Here is a 22,197-nt window from a genome sequence, read left to right on the forward strand (position 1 = left end):
TTTATATCAAATATTTTCCAGTATTTAATAATGCATACCCTACATCCAATATCTAATAATGTATACTTTACATTAAAATGTTTATATTTTTATTAGTTTCCTTCAAGCATTGTGAACTTCCTTTATACTAATGCATATTTTTTATGATTTACACAGAATAGCTATGCATTATATTAATGTGTGAAAAATAGGATATGATCTTTTTCAATACAACTACAAATATATTTTAGTCTATTTAGGTAAAAATGTTATCAGAAAGGAATACATTTATTGTATAATGTGATAAAATTATTTGGTTCTGAATTGTAGTTTGCTTGAGGAAATGTTGAATGTCAGGTATCTTCATTGCAAAATCTTTTAATAAAATGCATTTTGTGACCCTGGTGTAAATAGAATTGTGCAATATATATTCAGAATCCCACAAAAGCAAAATAAAACAATTAAATGAGACAAAGAAATTTTTGTAAGTTTGCTTATTTTCATAAGATATTCTTTTTATTATTTTAATGAACATACTTTTTTATGCACTATACTGAAATACTGTACAAAACTGCAAGAAATGTCACTATTTGACTACTTTTTTTCTACAAAAACACCATCACTAAGGTGTATCTAATATTAAAAGTCAACTGATAACTGCTAATATGTATATGAGACAAAGAATTGTGTTTGTGAAAACACTGAATCTAGGCATGAGACACGTTGGTTACATTTACTAATATATTCTGGGGAGAATAAAGAAATATTTAATATTAAAGAAATATGAATCTTACACATTAGCAATTAGAAATTTTATAAAATTGAAAATTGTGGTTTCTAATTTAGTTCCCATTGTGTTCTGTTCTAATTTAGCTAATTGTGTGTTTGATGTACATATGTGTTCATGTTTCTGTCTATGATCTAACCCACAATCTGTGATACTTTAAAGTTTCAGTTTAAAAATGTTCAACTCTTACCAAAATCTTTCCAGGTATACAAAGCTGTTGTAAATTTTTGACAACAAAATTTTAAGTTGTAATTTACAAAAACAGATTTACATTAATTCTTAAGTGGACAAACAACTTTCAAGAAAGAAAAAGGTGCCAATTCAGCACCCTTTCCTTTATGATTAGTGGCTTCTAACTCTGGATGTAAAGAAGCCTTAAGGCAGAATTTGTAGTAAACAGGAAAGAAGAGAATTGTATAAGTGCTTATCTATATTCTGTGACACCTATGAATTCTAATTGTGGGAGTTTGGGGGCACACTTTCCTAATCCAATACAAACTCTGCTCCACTTAAGCCATGCTGAATGCTTTCTCATCTCCAGCACCAAAAATATTAGTCTGTCAATATCAACATAACTCATACCTGGAAAGAGTTAAGACATATTTATCTTTTATAAATTTAAAGTAGTTTCCAAGAATTAAAATAATTTTTAGAATTTTAATGATTGATTTTTCAAATAAATTCTGATACTAAAAGTGTAATGACCATGACATTCCATTATTAATTAAATTCTAGGCATAATTTACTTTCTGTCAGGGTTAACTCATAATTATTTGAGCTGGTCATGCTGTAATATATACATGGCTATCAATACTATACAGAGTAAAAAGCTGATTTCAATTTTTTTTCTTCTTATGTGTGCCAAGCTTTCAATTACACTAGCAGGGATTTAGAGCACTCAAGAATGAAACTAATGTTCTTGATATGAAGTTCTGTTATTTTAAAGGATTCATTTTGTGATGATAATGAATGGTAATCTTACATTATAATTAGGTGATCGTAAAAAATACCCATTTTTGAGACCCAAATCCAAAGGCCCTATAAAGTGAAGCATAGGATACCCATATCCATCACTGTTAGAAGAGAGGAGATAAATCACCTGAAAGTCACATTCATCTAGTTCTAGGGCAAATCTTTTTAAAAGGCAGTGGCTCTTTTGGCATTGGACATTTCCTGCCTTCAGTGCCATGACTTAGCAAATATCTTTTAGACATCTAAGGTAATTTATATCAATATATACATACTGTACATGTTAACTCTCAAATTAGCAGTTATTAGTCAGTCTGTACATAGCAAAACAAACCAAGGTAATGGTGCTCTTCATCAAAGACAACCCAAGTCTCCATTCAAGGACTGACCCCCAGTACAGGCTCCCTGTTTAAATATGTAGCCCAGTAAACCAAATTAAATGTCCCAAACAGAACTGGAAAAACTATTCTAGACATTCTGTCAATTTTGCTAACACTGTTGAAAGTTTTCTTGGCTTCAGGTGGCTTGTTTTCTGGCTTCTTGTTCGGTTCTGGAGTGGTTGCACTCTTGGCAATGGTAGAGAGAACTGGATCTTTTGAAAGGTTCGGGGCATAATTGGCCACAGCCACGGCATAAGCATTGTTCTGTATCACGACAGTAGTCTTTTCTTTTTTCTAATAAGTGAAAATACAAAAATGAACAAAACATGAGGTTAGCATGCTAAAATGAAAAAAGTATGCAGTATGCCTATTTAGCATTTCCCAAACCTCATCCCAAATTCTGAAGAAAATTAACCTGGCAAGCATGATGACTATTCAAAAAGAAGAAATAAAATGAGCTGATTCTGATTTAAGACTATGAGGTTCAGAAATCCCCAGAGTTAAATAAATAATAAATAAATAAAAATATGTAAATAAAAACTTTTGTCTTACATATATATGTTTATAAGACATATAATATATAAATGTGTATATATGCACATACACATAAATACACATATGCATATATATTAAATAATTTTATCCCATTACAGGAATAGCTATTCAATGTATGTGTTGAACAGAACAACAACAAATACTTTAAGAAAATAGATAAGTGGCTGGCGTGGTGGCGCTAGAGGTAAGGTGCCTGCCTTGCCTGCACTAGTCTAGGATGGACCGCGGTTCAATCTCCTGGTGTCCCATATGGTCCCCCAAGCCAGGAGGGATTTCTGAGCGCATAGCCAGGGGAACCCCTGAGCGTTACCGAGTGTGGCCCAAAAACCAGAAAGAAAAAAAAAAAGAAAAGAAAAAAGATAAAATACTTAATAGATAATTCAAACTCTTTAAAAAGAAAAATATTTTCTTTTTTGGGGGGTGGGTCACATCCAGCAGCCCTCAGGGGTTACTCCTGGCTTCATGCTCAGAGATTGCCCCTGGCATGCTCGGGGGACCATATGGGATGCCGGGATTCAAACCACCCTCCTTCTGCATCTAAGGCAAACACCTTACCGCTGTGCTATCTCTCCGGCCCAAGAAAAATATTTTCTTAATTAAATGAACCCCCCTTATGTCAAAACCATATGTTTATGCTTTGCTCACATGGTGAAAGTAATCATCAAATACATAAAGCAATGTAATAAAAATTCAACATAAACTTTTGGATTTTTTACTAGTTCAACCACCATTTATTTCCTATAATCTTCAATTTATTTATTTCTGCTATAATCTGTGTAAGTTTTTCCTATCTGAATCTCAAATAATAGTATACTCCCCCTATTTGACTTGATATTGTTATGTTATTGGAAAGACAATGGTCACAAGAATTTTATGTATATAAATGAGATCATCGGGGATACTTTTGTTTAAAATAATTATTGTTCCTCATAGAACAAAAGGTAAAATCAATCCTCTTAAGCATGGACTCTTTTCTTTGCCAGTGTATACTAGTAACACTGAAATAATTTCAGATTTTAGACTCTTTTTTTAATCCTTTGGTTATGCTACCTATATTGTATTTTACACAATATTTTTACATAAAGAATAACCTTTGATGTTGGTTTAAGAGTCATTTCCTCATAAAAGTTTCATTGTCATTCTATTTAATGAATTCTTTGTTATTCCAGGTTTGTCATTTGTAGCATATTATTTCTTTCCTAGCATTTTTCAAAATGCATAAATTAATTCTTTGGTTGTGTGATCAACTAATAATTTATGTCTCATAGAACCTATTTTAAATGAAGTTGTGTGCTTCTTCTCACCTGGTTGAGCATGTATTAGCACTTCTCTGGTACTTACATTATAGTTATCTAAGCACTGCCAGGAGAGAACAGGAGAGGACCCCCTCCCCCCATAAACACTGAGCCAGGACTGTTCCCTGAATATTATTACTGGGAATGTCAAAATAAATAAATAAATAAATAAATATCACCAAATATTTAAAAAACAAAAATAATAAAAAAACTGTAATCAGATGTTCTAAGAATAAAATTAATTTAGATTCTAGCTGAATTAAAACAAGTCTCTTAATGAAAGTAACATCTATAACTACTATAAAGGAGATAATTGTAATGAATGTTCATGAGCAGATATATATTATATCCTTTACATCAGTGGAAAGCCATCATTATCACATGGTAAACCTCAAGAGATTTATAACAAGAAAGATAAATTTAAACTATGGAATTATGCTGTAGGGTTTAAGCAAAGAAACATAAACTGTAAATGTTCATTGCTACCAAAGTTGTGTCCTTACTAAAGCTGGATTAAGTTTTATTAATATAGGCATTGACTAATTAATACTGCTCAACCTCCTTCTTCCCACTGCAACTGTATACCTATAAGATACACTTAGATACATCGATGATCTCTAGAGCAGAAAACCAACCAATCAGAATACACACTTTGATTAAATAAAATGGATATTGCCTCTGAAACAGCCAGAGGACACCAATATGTGCAAAACAAATAGAAGTGCATGTTGTAGTTTTAGTTTCATCTTAATATTGCAGATACCTTTAAGTGATGTTAAAAAATTCTTATGTGTAATTTTTATCAAAAACTGTAAAGCAAACCTAAATTTTTCCATTGTGAAAAGTAGAATTTAAAATCTGAATATATGTATAAACTTTAGAAACAAGATTAACAATTTATACATCATCTTTTTGACCTCAAAATATCTCCCTATGTATGAAAACTAAACTGTTTTTAGAATCAGTAGCAAGGTACAACAGTCATGAACACTATCTGATTTTAGCCCCCACCCAGTGATGAGACTAATATATTAATGATATATTTCCAAGAAAGTGAATGAAACATAGGACATACCCATGTTGCTCAAACTTTTCCATCTATAGTCAAGTAAAGTTTTTCTAGTTCAGCATTTTAGACTCATGTTATGATACATAAAATAACTCCCTAAAGTCCATTTGAAAATAGTTATCATAAATCTACAGTAAAACATATAGCTTCTGGGGCCGGGAAGGTGGCGCTAGAGTTAAGGTGTCTGCCTTGCAAGCGCTAGCGTAGGATGGACCGCGGTTCGATCCCCTGGTGTCCCATATGGTCCCCCCAAGCCAGGAGCGATTTCTGAGCGCATAGCCAGGAGTAACCCCTGAGCGTCAAACGGGTGTGGCCCAAAAATAAAAAAAAACAAAACATATAGCTTCTAAAATTAAAATCATAAGTACAGGAAACAAATTTCACTGAATTTATAGCAATTTCTAAAATCTGCTTCAATATACAAATGATTGACACAATATAATCTATTAATATTATTTATAAAACTTGTATTTGCTATTAATAACATTGATAAACATTGCCCTACAAATTATTAAATTTATTTTTTAAAAAGTTAAGAGATAGTGTTATAAGGGTTTCCTGGAGTATAGTGAAACTATCTGTTGCTATCATGCTATCTGTCAGGTAAAGCATTGCCCTACCTAACTTTGATCCTTCAAGAATTATTTTGAGTTATTTAGTGTAATTTGTGGTTTATACTTAAACCCTTTAAAGGGGCATGAAAACAATCAAGGAGTGCCTATTGAAGTGCTAAGTTGTTCAAAGCAATACTCATTTTCATAGATAATATTCAAATGTTCATGTTCATTTATAATTTTTTTGCTCTTTCAATTTTTTATAATTCATACTACCTAATTTCCCCAGAGACTAATTTTAATTGTTTTCTCTTTCACCTTTAATGCTTCAATTGCCCACTTCTTACCTTTTGAAGAATAAGTCCAACAAGGAATAAAATGATAAGTATTGAAGTATTTCAAGTTTAGAAAATGAAACCAATTGGAAGGCAAGTATAAAAATAAAGGCCAACTGTTACTTTTCTTTCTATAAACTATAAAGTGACTTTTGCTAATTAGCAATAGATGATTGAGATCTCTCAAATATTTATTTATTATTGACTTTAGACATACACATCCCACAAATAATTAAATACAAATATTTATTAATAAATTAAATAAATATTTATTAATAAATTCAGGCCACATTAAATGCCCAACTTCAGCCCCTAAGACTCCTGTAATCCTTATTCTAGGCATAATACTACAAAGGATCCCAGGAGTAATCTACTCACACTAATTCTCAATATATATATATATATTATGAGTTGATATATATATATATCAACTCATAATTCCATCGAGACAGCACTTTCTTCTGTAGAAAAGTACATGTATAAGATGCTTCTTCAGAGACTGTCTTTATGAAGGTATTTTCTTGCTTTAAGACCCACTCGATTTAAAGTTCTTTGAAGGCAAAGGCTATATTGCAGAAATTCTAGCACAGATCGTCTTATAAGGCAAGTTCAGAAAAAAGTGTACTTAAGGATAAATATTATGTAATATTGTAATAGACTGATGGAAATCTATTTCTATATAAACTATATAAACAGAATGTAGTTATTAGATTAATAGAAATCACATTATTATAATTTTTATGTATAATGAAATTCCTCATATCATTATCTATAGATGTAGAAAGATTAGAAAATAATTAAATGTATGCTTGGAGAAGCTGTTTTACTTGTGATTAAATTTTATCTTAGTGGGGATGGGAATATATTTCAGAAACAAAATCAACAAATCATCTATTTTTATACATTAGCTGGGGAAAAGCAGTAAACTATGACTCTATTGAAGTCACTGATGTAGTTACTTGACTGAGGTGAAAAGGAATTATAACTCATATTTTCAATAATTTTGAAATTATTTTTGTACAACACAGAATATTCTCAGATTATAAATTTATTATAATATCTGAATATTTATTTTGACTTTCAAATCTGGAAAAATATTGGCAATAAAAATATTTTGAAGCTTGGTACCAAATAATCTTGCCTTCCTTACATATCAGTTAATATAACCCGCTAATTAATAGAACATTTAGTGAAGTGACTTGGCATATAAAACAAAATAGAAAAAACACTTAGATGACTTTAACATTATAAAAATATCTCCAGTTTGTCATTTAGGATAAAGAAGCTCTCAAATATAACACTCATTATATATAGCGAGTTTGGAGTAAACCCCAGTTTTTTGAAGTGGCAAGTCTGTACTCCTTTTACAAGCCATGTTGCTTTATGCAGTGATTTTTTGGCTAAAGCTTTTAAAACAACAGGTACCTGTCATATAATCCTATTATTAACTCTCTGCTAGCCATCCTGACTGAGAAAAGTGATACTTACAGAAGATTGTTTAAAGGTTATACAGTCCATCCACTTCTCTAAGTACTCTAAAGTCTTTCCTTGAGTTAAATTGGCCATGAAAAAGCTATACACTTGGACCATATTAGTTTAGCTCCTTGAAGAATTGCTTTCACTGAGTTTTATGTTAATGTAATGACTTCAGCTTTTATTGAAGGGGACTACATGAAACATCAATATGAAATTCATTACTGCTTTTATTGGGAAAATGTTGACATTACTTGTAATAGTACCTAGATTTTCCTAAATAACACCATAGTAATATTTTATAGAAAATTCAAGGTAAGGAAATATTGTCTCTAAGGAAATCAATACTTTAATTTTTTAAAAATTTTGTGGGTGCTAAGAAAATGGGAATACCCTGTGGTGCTCAGGGTTTTTTTTTCTGACTGTTTTATGATAAATACTGGTAGTGCTCAAAGGACCATATGTGGTACTGGAGAATGAATAAGAGTTGGCTACATTCAATACAAGCATTTAACCACTGTGCTTTCTCTCAGGCCCATTATTCTTTCATTTTTGATTAAAAGAAGTGACTTTCTAGTCTCACTTTTCATGGTTTATTTGAGCTAAAATGTTCAGTATCAGAAGCTCAAATACCCTAGCTAAGGAGTACAACAAATTTTGTGACCCAAATAGTGATACACTTGCAATCTATTTTCCTTCATCTAGATTTCCTGTTCTATTTCTATTTTATTTTATAATATATGCACATTCATTCCTTTGGTAAACTGCCTGAAATAATTTTGGAAGAAGGAAGAATGCTAAAAATATACTGAATGACCTCTCATATACAGGATATAAATAAGCATAACAAGGGAATACAAATGCCCAAAGGCAATAGAAAATAAGAGCAGGAAAACTGGACTTATGTAGAAAACTTTCTAGTAGGATTGAACTGGGGATGGGACAAGGAAAGGAACATTAATATAAGGGTAGGGTAAAATACATGCCATAGAAGGAGGCTGTTGGGGTGCATAAGGATGATTTGGAGGCATTTGTGGAAGGAAGTGGACACTAGGGAAAAGGCAGGTGTTGGAACATTGTACACCTGAAACTTAATTATGAATAATTTTGCGACATTGTAATTCCTGGTGATTAAATTTAAAAATTAAAAAATACAAATAAATTTAAAACAAAATATTATTTTAGCAATCTGTGTGGAGAGTATCACAAAAATGGCACATGTAATGTTAATTACCTTTGTTGCTTTGTGTATTATAAAAATAATCAACGTTTTCTCAAGATATGCTTTTCAGTGTGAACCACTAACTCTGACAAATGGAAATTATATACAATTATTAAAGTTATATGTTCAATTTAATTAAAACAAATTAACAGTGTGACAGTTCCTATGTCAGGGATAGTGATAACTATTTAAGCTCTCATTTCATATAATCTGGAATTTAAATCAGATTTACTTAAAGTACAAGAAGTGTATTTTAATGAGCCTATTAAAAGAAATTTGAGACAGAGACAGTAACATAAAAGGGAGTGAAAACTAGATTCATTTGCAAAGTTTCAAGATTAAGTAAAAGCGGGTGATTTTTGGAAATTGATTGATTAGTTAGGGAAGGATGAAAGTAAGAATAGGGCATTAAGCAAGAGGGACAGGCATAAGGAAAGTCATAGAGATGTGGAGGCACTGGATTCTGGCAATATTTCTTATAGTTAGAGGAAGAATATTAGCACACACTTTAGATCTGGGTTTACTGTTATACAGACAATTATTTAAATAGTGATATATTGGAGGCTGGTAAGATAGCACAGTGGGTAGAGTCCTTACATAGGATGAAGAAAACCTGGTTGATTAATGCCCAGAACTCAAGAGTATAGGATGACCTTCAAACATGCAAGCAACAAATAAATAGTGTAATCAAAAAGGCTCTGAAATTAACTCCTGTGGTGCTTGGGGATCCTATATTGTGCAGAGATTGAATATGACAAGGCTTGTTATCCCTATACTTTCTCTCCAGCCAGATTTGATTTGGTTTTACTTTAGTAATTTATACTGCATTAAATGAGTACTTGAAATCTATAGGGTTTTTACAAAGTTCTAGAGATAAGCTATTTAATATGATAACCTAGGGATAAGCTATTTATTATAATAAACATGGATGTTGCTGTTAAAAATCATTGAATTAAATGAGATATGAACATGCAGTTACTTATTGTGATAAAAGCTCTAATGCCAAAGACCAGGAGACTATAAACATTTGCCATTGAATCTAATTATGGGGAAGAGTAGCAAGGGCTAGAAATTTTGGAGTATTTATATTTGTTCTAAAAATAAGTAAAAATTACCTGTCTAGTGGATGAATACTGCTTTAATTTCTGTTGCAGACATTCTTACCATTTCTACAAATATTTGTACTAAATTCCTTATACCATCAAGAACGATTTGAATAGTGAAAGTAGAAACAACAAAACATGAAATAGAGCTGAATCATTATATAAAGTGATAAACAAAATGGATACCAAATAGCAAAAATTTTCTTTAAATTTGACAGAGACTCAGAAATTAGAATATATAGTGTTAGCTGCCAGGATCAGAAAAAAAATTTCCAGTGAAGCCTGTTTTTGTTGCTGTTGTTATTATTTTGAAGTTATACATGCTGATGCTCAAGTATACTTTTGGCTCTACACTCAGGAATTACTCCTGATGTGCAAGGAGGACCATAAGGAATACCAGGGTTGAATCTGGGTCGGCTGTGTGCAAGGCAAATGCCCTACCCAAATCAAAAGTGAAATCAGTTTGAGAGATAGATAGTAGATAGAGAGATAGATAGATAGATAGATAGATAGATAGATAGATAGATAGATAGATGATAGAGAGAAAGACAGAGACAGAGACAAAGACAAAGAGATATGCTGAAATGGATGGAGTTCCTCAGTATAAGACTACATAATGGAAATCTATTAAGAAAAATGGAAAATTATCAGACTGAAAGTGATGAAACTATTGGTTCCTGTCACAGAAAAAATGGCTCTCTACAGAGGATAAAAAATTGGAATGGAAATCAGTTTACAAAGGGTTGAGAATTATAGAAAAGTAATTAATTTTGTAAAATGATAGAAAAGTAAAAATGCAATAAAATATTTTTTAGAGAAAGCAGAATCTAAGGATGGAGAACTTTAATAACTCAGGATAAAATGTACTTTTGTTTTGTAGTAAATTAAATACAGTTTACATAATGATTTTACAGATTGAAATGTGGGAAGGAGTTGGAGGTGATGAATTTGAAGAAATAAATGGAAACAGACACCAAACACTAATAACATGGTTCAAGATGTTAAAGGATCAGTAGAAAAGAAAAATAAGTAAATCTTGTAGTAGAGAATAAAAAGCAGGTATAAGGGAGTGTTCCAGATATTTTATATTTATTTATAAAACTAAGTAAGAAGTTTTAAAATTATTTAGCATATTTGGTCTACAATTGTATTTTGGATTGGTAAAATTTTTCTGCCTTTTTTCATCCCAGAAGTCACAGGTTTATAGAGTCCTTGCCTAAGATTACAGAACATACAGTATAGTATGTACAATAAATAATAATTTCTTTAATCAATGACACACACTATAGTAGGATTTAGGTGAATTTATTTATTTATAAAACTGACTTTAAAGAAAAGATACAGTATTTGTGTTTTTGCGGAGGCACACCGGTAGTGTTCAGAAGTTACTCCTGGCTCTGTGCTCATAAATATTCCTACCAGGCTTGGGGGACCATATGGGAAGCTGGAATTGAACCTGTGTTGGCTGCATGCAAGGCAAATGCTCTACACTGTAGTATTGCTCTGGCCTCAAGATACATTATTTAGATGAACTGATTCTTGACCGATCATTTGCTCGTGTTCACCAACCTCAAAAACAAAAGATTTCTTCCATTATGTAAAACTATTTTTTTGATCATACGTAAAATTGCTCAGCTCTTATTCTAGGTTTTTCCTCAGAAATCACTTCTGGCAGGTTCAAGGAACAATATGGGATGACAGGAATTGAACCCATGTCAGTCTAGTACAAGGCAAATACTATCTCCTCTGTACAATTCTGTAAAAATTTTTAAAAAGCTAATACGGTTGTGGATAAAAATGGGTTTTTATGAAAATTATTGTTTTCTATTTAAAAATTATATCTAAGATAATCTGAACCAAAGGTGCACTGAACTGACATTTATATAAGCAGTAGGATAAATTTCTGGGTTTATTTATACATTTTTAAGTGACTATTATATATTATACTATACTATTATATATATATATTTGCCTGACACAAAGAATATGTTTTTGTTGTATATTTTTCAGTTCTAAAGACCAAATTTTTCACAAGGTAGTTTTAGAAAATACATTTTAGCTTACAGATGGGCTGTGACTTAGAAAATGTGGAGGGAAGCAGACACTGCTGAAGATTATGATCATGCAGCATTTATTCACAAAACTTTTCATCAATAGTATGTTAATTATGATGCTTAAATATTTTCAAATAAACTTTCCTATATAGGGGCCAAGAAGATATTACTGCAAGTAAGGCTTTTGTCTTGCACTTGGCCACCTCATCATCCCATCTCATTGCCAGTCTGTCAGGAGTAATCTCAAGCATAGTGAATGTGATGCCAAACTAACAAATCAACAATAAAAAAGAAAAACAGATAAACTTTCTTGTAGAGTTAAAAATTTATCATTGGCATATAGCTAAATTTAATATTGAAGAGTTATTCAGTAAATAATTCTGAGTGATATATTAACTGCTCACACTGTGAGATATAGTAGTTATGAAAAATAAATAAGAACATAAATTTGGACAATATACTCCATTTACTTTAACCACAAATTTTAAGTAATATTAATATTAAGAGTGTTCTTTGAAATTAAGCTGGCAGTTACATGTGTTTTGCTAGAGCACAGGTAGCAATAATTCAAGTATGCATCAATAATAGGATATTCCCTTTAAAATGCACCATCAAAAATTTCAGCTTTTTATTAATGTATTAAATTTGTATTCAAATTTCAAGATTGATAAGAAAATTATTTCATATGCCCAGTCCTGAGGTCAATTTTATTGACACCTTTGTAAAATTAAGAAAATATATCTTAATAAACATTGTTTGGCTATTCATAAAAGAAATCATTATTTTTGACACATTCATAAATATCATAGAATTTAACCTTCAAGGAGTATTTTATTAAAATTATTGTGTAATTTACAGAACAAAAAAGGAGAGTGATTGTATAAACTATACACTAATAAAAAGCAGTACACTAACTTAGAGAAACATCATAAATAAATAGTGCAATCTAAAATAAATAGTTAAGTAAAGCTAAAAGTCTATCATTATAATTTAACCATATTACCTTTAATAATTTTATTGCATAACAGTTTTGAACAGAGCATAAAATAAAATTTCACTTACAAACACTACAATAATTCACAAAATTAAATAAAAAGAAGGCATTTAAATTATAGCATCAAGTGTTTAAATATTTAAAGAGCAAAATAGTCAAAGAAATGAAAAAATCAACTAAAATTAAAATCATTAACAAATTATTTCAAATTTAGTGGAGGTATACTTTGTAGCTATACTATTAAAATAATCCCTCCAGATTGAATTGCCTACTACTTTTTAAGACTATTTATGACAAAAGTTAAACTGTATGAGAACATGGTTTTTATGCAGAAAGTCTAGGTTTGATCCCTGATATCCTATGGTGGTGACCAGAAATGACCCTTAATACTGAGCTAGGAGTAGGCTTTGAGCATGACCTGTGACCCACTAAAAGAGAAAAAAATTATAAAAAATTAAATCTCATCGTGATATATCAAATTATCCATTAAAACAGAAGTCTAATAATCTAAAGAATATGAAAGGATTATTTCAGAGCATAGAATGCCCATGAACTTTCAGTACTTGAAATCTAAAAATAATTTCCAAAGGTAGTTAATTTTATTAGACTACCTTTAAAATTTTTATTTAATATTTGATGTATTATTTAGTTTTGGGGGCCACATATAGTGGTACTCAAAAACTCAAAAGCTTACTGTGGGATCCCTGAGGGATCACTCCTAGAAGTCAATCACTCCTAGAAGACTAGGAGAGGAATAGAATCAGGAATAGAACCCAGGTTGGCTAAAAGTTAAGACTAGAACCCCACCCACAGTGCTATTGCTCCCAATTTAATAGGAATATATGAACAGAATAAAATCTCTTGACATTAGGTCATTATTTATACAACTGGGTGCCTGAAATTTTATATCAAACCTAACGGGAAGGGATTTCATAGTATACCAAAATGGATAGGTCCTGAAAATTATAACAGGTGAAAGTTTATACCCATATTCTTTCTCATACTTTCTTTTCCTTACATGGTGTCTAAAAGTTTAAATTTAGTGATCAGAGAATCTAGGTACATGGATATTAATAACTAGTCATGGAAAATGAAGTAAGAATATGTGAATAAGTTATTTACATAACCTACTAAATCTCAGTATCTTCATTATTAAAAAAGAAAACATAAACAAGATCCTAGATATAACATTGTAAAGAAAATATATATAAAAATGTAGCATAATTCTTGACACAGCAAAAACTTTACAGTGATTTCAAAAATCCTGCTTCTCCTAAAGAATTTCAAGCAAGAACACAACTTAAAAGTACTAAATATGATCTATCTATCTAAGCATATATGTAATTCACTTATACTTTTTATATTATATTATATTATATACACCAAATAAATTATATTATTTACTTGATACTTATGCTTGAATTAGCTAAATTATGCTAAATAGTTTTTAATCATAACTTTTAAGTTTTCTGTTTTATAAGCTAATTCTGTTAGTGGTTTCTCAGTAATAATAAGAAAAAAGACCTCACTTACCTTGTCATTTACAACACTTTTTCCATCCCAAGCCCATCCTCTTTTGGTGAAGTAATTGACAGTAGCAAATTCAATAAGTGCAGAAAACACAAATGCATAACAAACAGCAATGAACCAGTCCATGGCAGTTGCATAAGCCACTTTAGGGAGAGAATTTCGAGCACTAATGCTTAGAGTTGTCATTGTTAAAACAGTTGTTACCCCTGTAAAAGAAAAAAAAAAGATCCAAAAAATATAAACAAAGACCAGTATGAAAGCATTTTTTTGATTTTTGATTTGCTTCTTCAGAATTATCTATGGTGCAAATTTTACCAATTAAAAAGTGGAAGAAAACAGAGTAAAGTAATTATCATAAATTTTTTTTATTTTCTTAGACAAAGACTAAAATGCTTTCAGTTTTTATTTTTTTTGCTTAAACCCTTCAAGTCTCTTTATAATTATGGTTGTGATTAAACAAAACATATGCAGTACAGAATTTTCAATGAGGAGGCATTGAAAATTGATCCATTGGCCATGAACATAAATTTTAAAAAAAGTAAATAGTATTTCACATTGCTTTTCCCCTTGTTTATTTGAATCATGTTAAGCAGTGCCCAATCATTCACATTAGAGATCTCAGCAGAACATTGATTAAGAAGCTTTCATTCAAAGTATGGCTGCATTAGTAAGAAATTAATTCTAAATTGCTTAACATCACTAGAACATATTTTTATTGAGAATTAAAGCCTTTACAAAATAAAAGAAATATCTAAGAACAAAATAATAAATGTATATCAGCATTTTCAAGAGATATTTTGTACTTATAGTGACTTAAAAATCGAGTTCCTTTTATTACAAACCATGTTTTCCAGTAATTAGGGAATTCCAGTTGATAATTAAATAAGAAACATTTATTTAGGAGTTTCCAGTATCAGCATTCAATATATAAAATTACTTGCTTAATAGGACCTGTTGCAAGTCAGCCCCTGAAGAGTTTGACTGATGGAGGGATGGAGGATGAGGCCTTTCTCCTCCAGCTCGGACCACACGTCTGTTACCCTGTTCAGTCGGCGGTTCTGAGGTGAATGCAGCAGGAAGAAAGCCAACAGGCAGTCAGGCTTCCGAAGAAAACAGCTCTTTATTCCATGAAGAGGCCGAAGCCAAAAGGCCTAATAGGCCACAGGAAAAAAGCCCCCCGCCTTCCACAGACCCTGGCTTTTATGCCCCAGAATCAGGTACCACCCAATGGTGGGAGCAGAATCAGGTACCACTCTAGGGTGGGAGCAGAATGCCAGGTCACACCCTAGTGTAGGGCACACTTACCGATCAGGGTAGGGTCAGTAACATAATAATCCCATTAAAATGTTTACATACACAACAGAACCTATGGTATATTTAACTATGTACATAAGGGAGATGTTAAATTAAAAGTGAACTCAAATAATTTAAAAAATGTTCATTTTTAGTTCATGTTTGTTTTTTGTTTCCTCTTAGGATAAAACACACTTTTACTTTTCTCATCTACAATAGTAATTCAAAGTAGCAATTATTCTATTTAAACATAAATGTATACACCAATGAAAATGATGATAGGAGGAACAAAGGTAATTAAAATAAATGAGTATATATTCTAAATGAATACTTAAAAAGCACTTATTGAAATGTGTTGGGATCACATGAACAAGACAGTAAAAGTTTTATACTATAAAATGTTTAGTAATCTTAAGACTTTGTATGATGGAATAATTAACAGAATACAATAGTTATACCCACAAATACAATCATACCTTCAGACACACATAAATACAACATACTAATGGAAATGGAATATAACTTAGGCCAATATTTATGAATTTATATAGTATATAAATAATTCATAACAATATACTATTTGGCAATATGTTCAGCTATACTGTCAAGAAGATATACTCAAAAAATTGGGTATCTTTACATTGACATTGTTTTCTCTGAGTGTTAGAAAAACATTTTTGTTTGTTTGTTTTGTTTTTAGGTCTACCCAAAGCTCTTCTATAGCGAAGTGTATGAAAGACTAGGTTTTATGTATCAATCTCAGGGCTTCCATATACAAAGTGTGAATTCTATTTCTTTGAATCATATTCCCTGATTAATATAAAAAAATCTTATCAGGAAAATGCAAATCAAAGCAATAAGATATCATTCACACCAGTAAGACTGACACATATCACAAAGAACAAAAACAAATGTTGGAACTGAGCAGATAGTGAGTTTGCCTTGTATATAACTGACTTGAGTTCAGTCTCAGGGAACAAACTAATCTGATCCCCAAAAACTGCCAAGAGTGATTCCTGAATGCAGAAATAATAGTAGCCTTGAGCATGGTGGGCAGGCTCTCCACTACCCTCAAAATGAACTAAACAAAAACAGTGTTGATGTTGATGTGGAGAAAAAGAACCCTCATTCTCTGCTAATATAAATATTGACAGGTTCAACTATTTTAGAAAACAATATGGACATTTCTCAAAAATACTAGAATTCAGCTTCCAGGTGACCAAAATTCTTTGCATCTATTCCAAGAGCCCAAAAGTGCAATTCAAAAACAACTTCAGTTTTTTTGGGGGTAGTGGTTGGGCCACACCCAGTGGCACTCAGGAGTTACTCCTAGCTTCTGGCTCAGAAATTGCTCCTGGAAAACTAAAGGGACCATATGGGATGTCAGGAAATGAACCTGTGTCTGTCCTAGGTCAGTCAACCTTGTGCAAGGTAAACACCCTACCACTGTAGGGCAAATGGACCCAAGAAACAACTTAAGTTTTTTTTTTTTTTTTGGTTTTTGGGCCACGCCCGTTTGACGCTCAGGGGTTACTCCTGGCTATGTGCTCAGAAATCGCCCCTGGCTTGGGGGGACCATATGGGACGCCGGGGGATCGAACCGCGGTCCTTCCTTGGCTAGCGCTTGCAAGGCAGACACCTTACCTCCAGCGCCACCTACCCGGCCCCGAAACAACTTAAGTTTTAAAGAAAGAAGAATTGATATAAAAAATTCAGTAGCACATTATGGAATAATACTTGTCTTTAGGAAAAGATAAAAATCATGCATTGCATGAATGGATTCAGAAAGTATTATACTGGATGAAGTTATTCATAAAGAAAGGAACAGTACAATGATCTATCTCATAGGATGGATATGAAGAATCAGAGAAAGAGAATAGAATATGCCCAAAGGTAATAGAAAATTGGTGGCAATAACAGCTTACCATCTAAAGTTTAAGGTTCAGTTTTAAGGACATAGGGGAACATGGAGGAGAAAAGAGGACCTATGACTGAAGATGAGATATTGGTATGTTTCATGTATCAAACATTTTATAAACAATTTTGTAAACTCCATAACCTAAAATAAAATAAAATTTAAAAAGCAGGTGTAATTTGCTTGCCTAAAATCTGTACAAAAGCTGCAGTAGGAAAATAAAGTAGATGGGTTCAGATACACACACTGGAATTTTATAACAAATTAACTCAGTTTTACAGCCTGGTTATTAATTTTCTTAATCTTCAGAGAAAGTTAAATAGAAAATTTTTTAAACATAAAGTTTTACTTTTGGAACCACTTAATTTTTATTTTTATTTTCTTGGCACCAGGCAATGCTCGGGGGTCACTTCTAGCTCTGTTTTCAGGAATAACTCCTTAGAGTGCTGAGGGAACATATGGGAAACAGAAAATCAAATCCCAGTGGGCTGTGTGCAAAGTAAGATCTCTATCTGCTATATTGTCACTCCAGCCCAGAACTATTTTATTTTTAAAAGAAATTGAATATAGTACCCAATGTTACACCAACTTCCCTACTAATAACATCCTGAATTGCTACAGTGATGTTATAATTAATAAACAAATATTTAAAAATAAAATACAATAATATAGTTATTTAATACTTCATTACTTTACTGGCAAAAAGAAAGTCCTATATATATATATATATATATTTAACTTAAAAAATTCTAGATAACATAACTTTCAAACCTAGTGTGAGAGAACAGGTATGCATCAATTCTAATTAATTTACAGAAAATCTACATTAAATGCAAGTTCAACTGATTCCAAACCACAAATATAATTGGAGTTCTAATTCTACACTTCTAGTTTTAAGTTACATTTGATCAATTTATTCAAGCCAATAACATATTGCATTTTAATATTAGGTTAATGAGTCTATTTTAACAATATTCAATCTTTATCTGAATAGTTTTTTTCATTCATTATGGATAACTGAACATAAAACTGCTGTGTACATATAATTTCTCTTTCATTTTATTTTTTCTTTTTATTGGGATAAGATTTTATAAATAAGCTTTCCTCTGTATTCTTTCAACTTCACCTTCTTCCCATAATAATATAAATAGAAAGATCTGTGAATTAAAGGAGGTACACTCATGTAAAAGTTTCCAAACTTGGAAACTACGCATGCCCAGTGGGGCCCGACTGTGAAAAACTGTGAGTGCTGCCTGTTTGTGTGTCTATCTACTATCCTGTTGCATGAACCTCTTGGGAGTGGGCTGAAAAGAGGCTCCAGCAGAGCACTTTGACTCCGCTTTGCTAAGCCGCGGAGCGCTCTTTCTAAGAAAAGAACACCATTGCAACAAGAAGAAAAATCACACTAAGAACTGAGCTGGATAACTGAAGCCCAGCATTTCTCTCCGGGCTGTCTTCTCTGCTGTGTGCTCGGGCCTAAGATTTGATCCTGTGTGAGGCTTCATCCACGGAGGACTCCCCTCCTTGGAGGCAAGTCGACCCATCCAGAAAGGACAGAGCCAGAGGAGTGTGCTGCCTGCATCATTTAGCTAATGAATATCACCACAACACGTAGAAAAATCCACAATACAAGTGTGACAATGGGGAAACAACGCAGGCCAGCATCAGACATAGAGAATGAAGATGACAATTCTAATGACCAGATAATGACCAACCAACTAATCAACCTCTCAGATAAGGACTTTAGACTAGCAATATGGAAGATGCTCAACGAACTCAAAGAAACTATGGATCGAGTTGAACAGAACACTAATAAGAACCAAGAAAATATGAAGACAGAAATCACAAAACTCCAAACTGAAATAACATGTCAAATAATAGGCCGGAAAAAGTCAATAAACGAAGTGAATGACAAAATAGATAAGCTCTGGGACAGGGTATCAGAAGTTGAGAATAGACTTGGTGCTGTGGAAGATGAGATACATAACAATTCCATACAGCAGGAGAGATTGGAAATAAAACTTAAAGCAAATGAACAGACAATGGAAAAATTAGTCACAGAATGGGAACAGATGAAAATAGAAGTTTATGATAAGCTCAACAGAAACAACTTAAGAATCATTGGAGTTCCAGAGACCCAGGAAGAAAATTTCCAGGAAGAATCAACTGTCAAGAACATCATTAAAGAGAAACTTCCAGAGCTAAAGAATATATGTGATCAAATCCTGCATGCTCGAAGAGTACCAACCAAAAGAGACCCCAGAAAAACCACCCCAAGACACATCCTAGTCACAATGACAAATCCCACAGATAGAGACAGAATTCTGAAAACAGCAAGATCAAAAAGGGAAATTACGTTCAAGCAAGCATCCTTGAGATTTACAGCAGACCTGTCACCAGAAACACTCAATGCCAGAAAGCAATGGTGGGATATTGTGACAAGACTGAATGAAATGAATGCATCACCTGGAATACTGTACCCAGCAAAGCTCACTTTCCGCTTTGACAGAGAATACATGGTTTCACAGACAAAAAACAGCTCAGAAACTTTACAGACACAAAACCAGTCTTAAGAGAAAAACTGAAAGACCTAATTTAAGACAAGACTAACCAAAAGACATACCAAATTTCGATATAAAGATGGCATTAAATCCCAGGACAATTCTTTCTCTCAAAGTCAATGGATTAAATGCACCAGTTAAGAGACACAGAGTGACTAAATGGATCAAAAAACTCAATCCAAACTTCTGCTGCTTAAAAGAAACGCACCTGAATAGTCAGAACAAACATAGACTCAAAATAAGAGGCTGGAGAAAAATTATCCAAAAAAAAAACACCCATAAAAAAGCTGGAGTGGCCCTACTAATATCAGATAATGCAAACTTTATACTCAGGAATGTTGTCAGAGACAAAGATGGACATTTTATATTAATCAAGGGGTATGTAGAGCAGGAAGAAATAACTCTCCTAAACATCTATGCACTGAATGAGGGGCCAGCAAAATATTTAATACAACTGTTGACAAATCTGAAAAATAATATCGATAACAACACAATAATTGTGGGGGACCTCAACACTGCTTTGTCAACACTGGATAGGTCAACCAAACTGAAACCCAAGAAGAATATACTAGACCTGAAAAGAGAAATGGAAAAAGAGGCCTAGTGGATATATATAGGACACTCCATCTCCTGAAACCTGGATACACATTCTTCTCCAATGTACATGGGACATTCTCCAGGATAGACTACATGCTGGCACATAAAACATACCTCCATAATATCAAGAGGACAGAAATTTTGCAGACTACCTTCCCTGACCACAAGGCTCTGAAATTATTTGTGAATTCCAAAGGGACTCAGAAGAAGAACTTTAACACCTGGAAGTTAAACAGTCTCATACTGAATAACCAGGGTCCGAGATGAAATCAAGGAGGAATTCAAAAAGTTCCTGGAAACAAATGACAATAAAGACACAAACTATCAGAACTTATGGGACACAGCAAAAGCAGTACTGAGAGGAAAATTTATAGCTTTGCTAGCACATATCAGGAAGGAAGAAGGAGCTTACCTGAGTAGCTTAATGACACAGCTAATAGAACTAGAAAGTTCTCAACAGAAGGACCCAAAAATAGGGAGACAGAAGTAAATAACAAAGCTGAGAGCAGAAATCAACGAAGTGAAAACCCAAAAAAACAATCTGAAATATCAACGAAAGCAGTAGTTGGTTATTTGAAAATATTAACAAGATTGATAGACCACTGGCAAAACTAACAAAGAAAGAGAGAGAGAGAAACTTGATAATTCGTATCAGGAATGAAAAGGAGAGATCACTACTGATATGACAGAGATTCAAAGAGTAATCAGAAACCACTTTGAGAAACTCTACACCACTAAAATGAAAACCTGGAAGAAATGGATAAATTCTTTGACTCATAATCTTCCATGGTTGAAGGAAGAGGATATAGCATATATAAACACCCCCATCACTATTGTTGAAATTAAAACGGTAATCAAATGTCTGCCCAAAAACAAAAGCCCAGGCCCAAATGGATTCACTAATGAATTCTTTCCAACTTTCCAAGAGTAACTACTACCAATCCTAGAAGACTCTTTCATGAAATTGAACAAATGGAAACACTTCCAAATAGCTTTTATGAAGCGAACATCACCTTGATACCTAAACCAGACAGAGATGCTACCAAAAAGAAAATTACAGACCAATATTGCTGATAAATGCAGATGCAGATCCTCAACAAAATCCTGGCAAATAGGATTCAATGGCTCATTAAGAAGATCATCCACTATGAACAAATAGGTTTCATCCCAGGAATGTAAGGATGGTTTAACATCCATAAATCTATCAACATAATACACAACATCAACAACAAGAAAAATAAAAACCACATGATCATATCAATAGATGCAGAGAAAGCATTTGATAAGGTCCAACACCCATTCTTGATCAAAACTCTCAGCAAGATGGGAATGGAAGGAACCTTTCTCAATATAGTTAAGGTCATCAACCACAAGCCAGTGGCAAATATTATCCTCAATGGATAAAAACTGAAAGCCTTCCCTCTAAATTCTGGCAAAAGACAAGGCTGTCCTGTCTCAACACTCCTATTCAACATAGCACTGGAAGAACTCGCTATAGCAATTAGTCAAGAAAAAGGTATCAAGGGAATCCA

General features: G+C 32.5%; 1 protein-coding gene across 3 annotated transcripts in view; it reads right to left on the reverse strand.

Moving 5' to 3' along the window:
• Nucleotides 1–468: 468 nt before the first annotated feature.
• GABRA2 (gamma-aminobutyric acid type A receptor subunit alpha2) overlaps nt 469–22,197 on the reverse strand; it is a 130,326-nt gene continuing 108,597 nt past the window's right edge. For 2 of the 3 annotated variants that reach the window (XM_049790152.1, XM_049790151.1), the window contains 2 exons: nt 14,303–14,505; nt 469–2,409 (listed from right to left, as the gene is read on the reverse strand). In XM_049790152.1, coding sequence (XP_049646109.1) covers nt 2,113–2,409; nt 14,303–14,505 — 500 coding nt within the window. In that variant the 3' untranslated portion in view covers nt 469–2,112. Of the gene's footprint in view, nt 2,410–7,411; nt 7,591–14,302; nt 14,506–22,197 lie in introns of those variants that run through there. The other variant, XM_049790153.1, reaches the window with a different exon arrangement.

This window comes from Suncus etruscus, chromosome 16 (genome assembly GCF_024139225.1).
Source record: "Suncus etruscus isolate mSunEtr1 chromosome 16, mSunEtr1.pri.cur, whole genome shotgun sequence".
Classification (NCBI taxonomy): Eukaryota; Metazoa; Chordata; class Mammalia; order Eulipotyphla; family Soricidae; genus Suncus; species Suncus etruscus.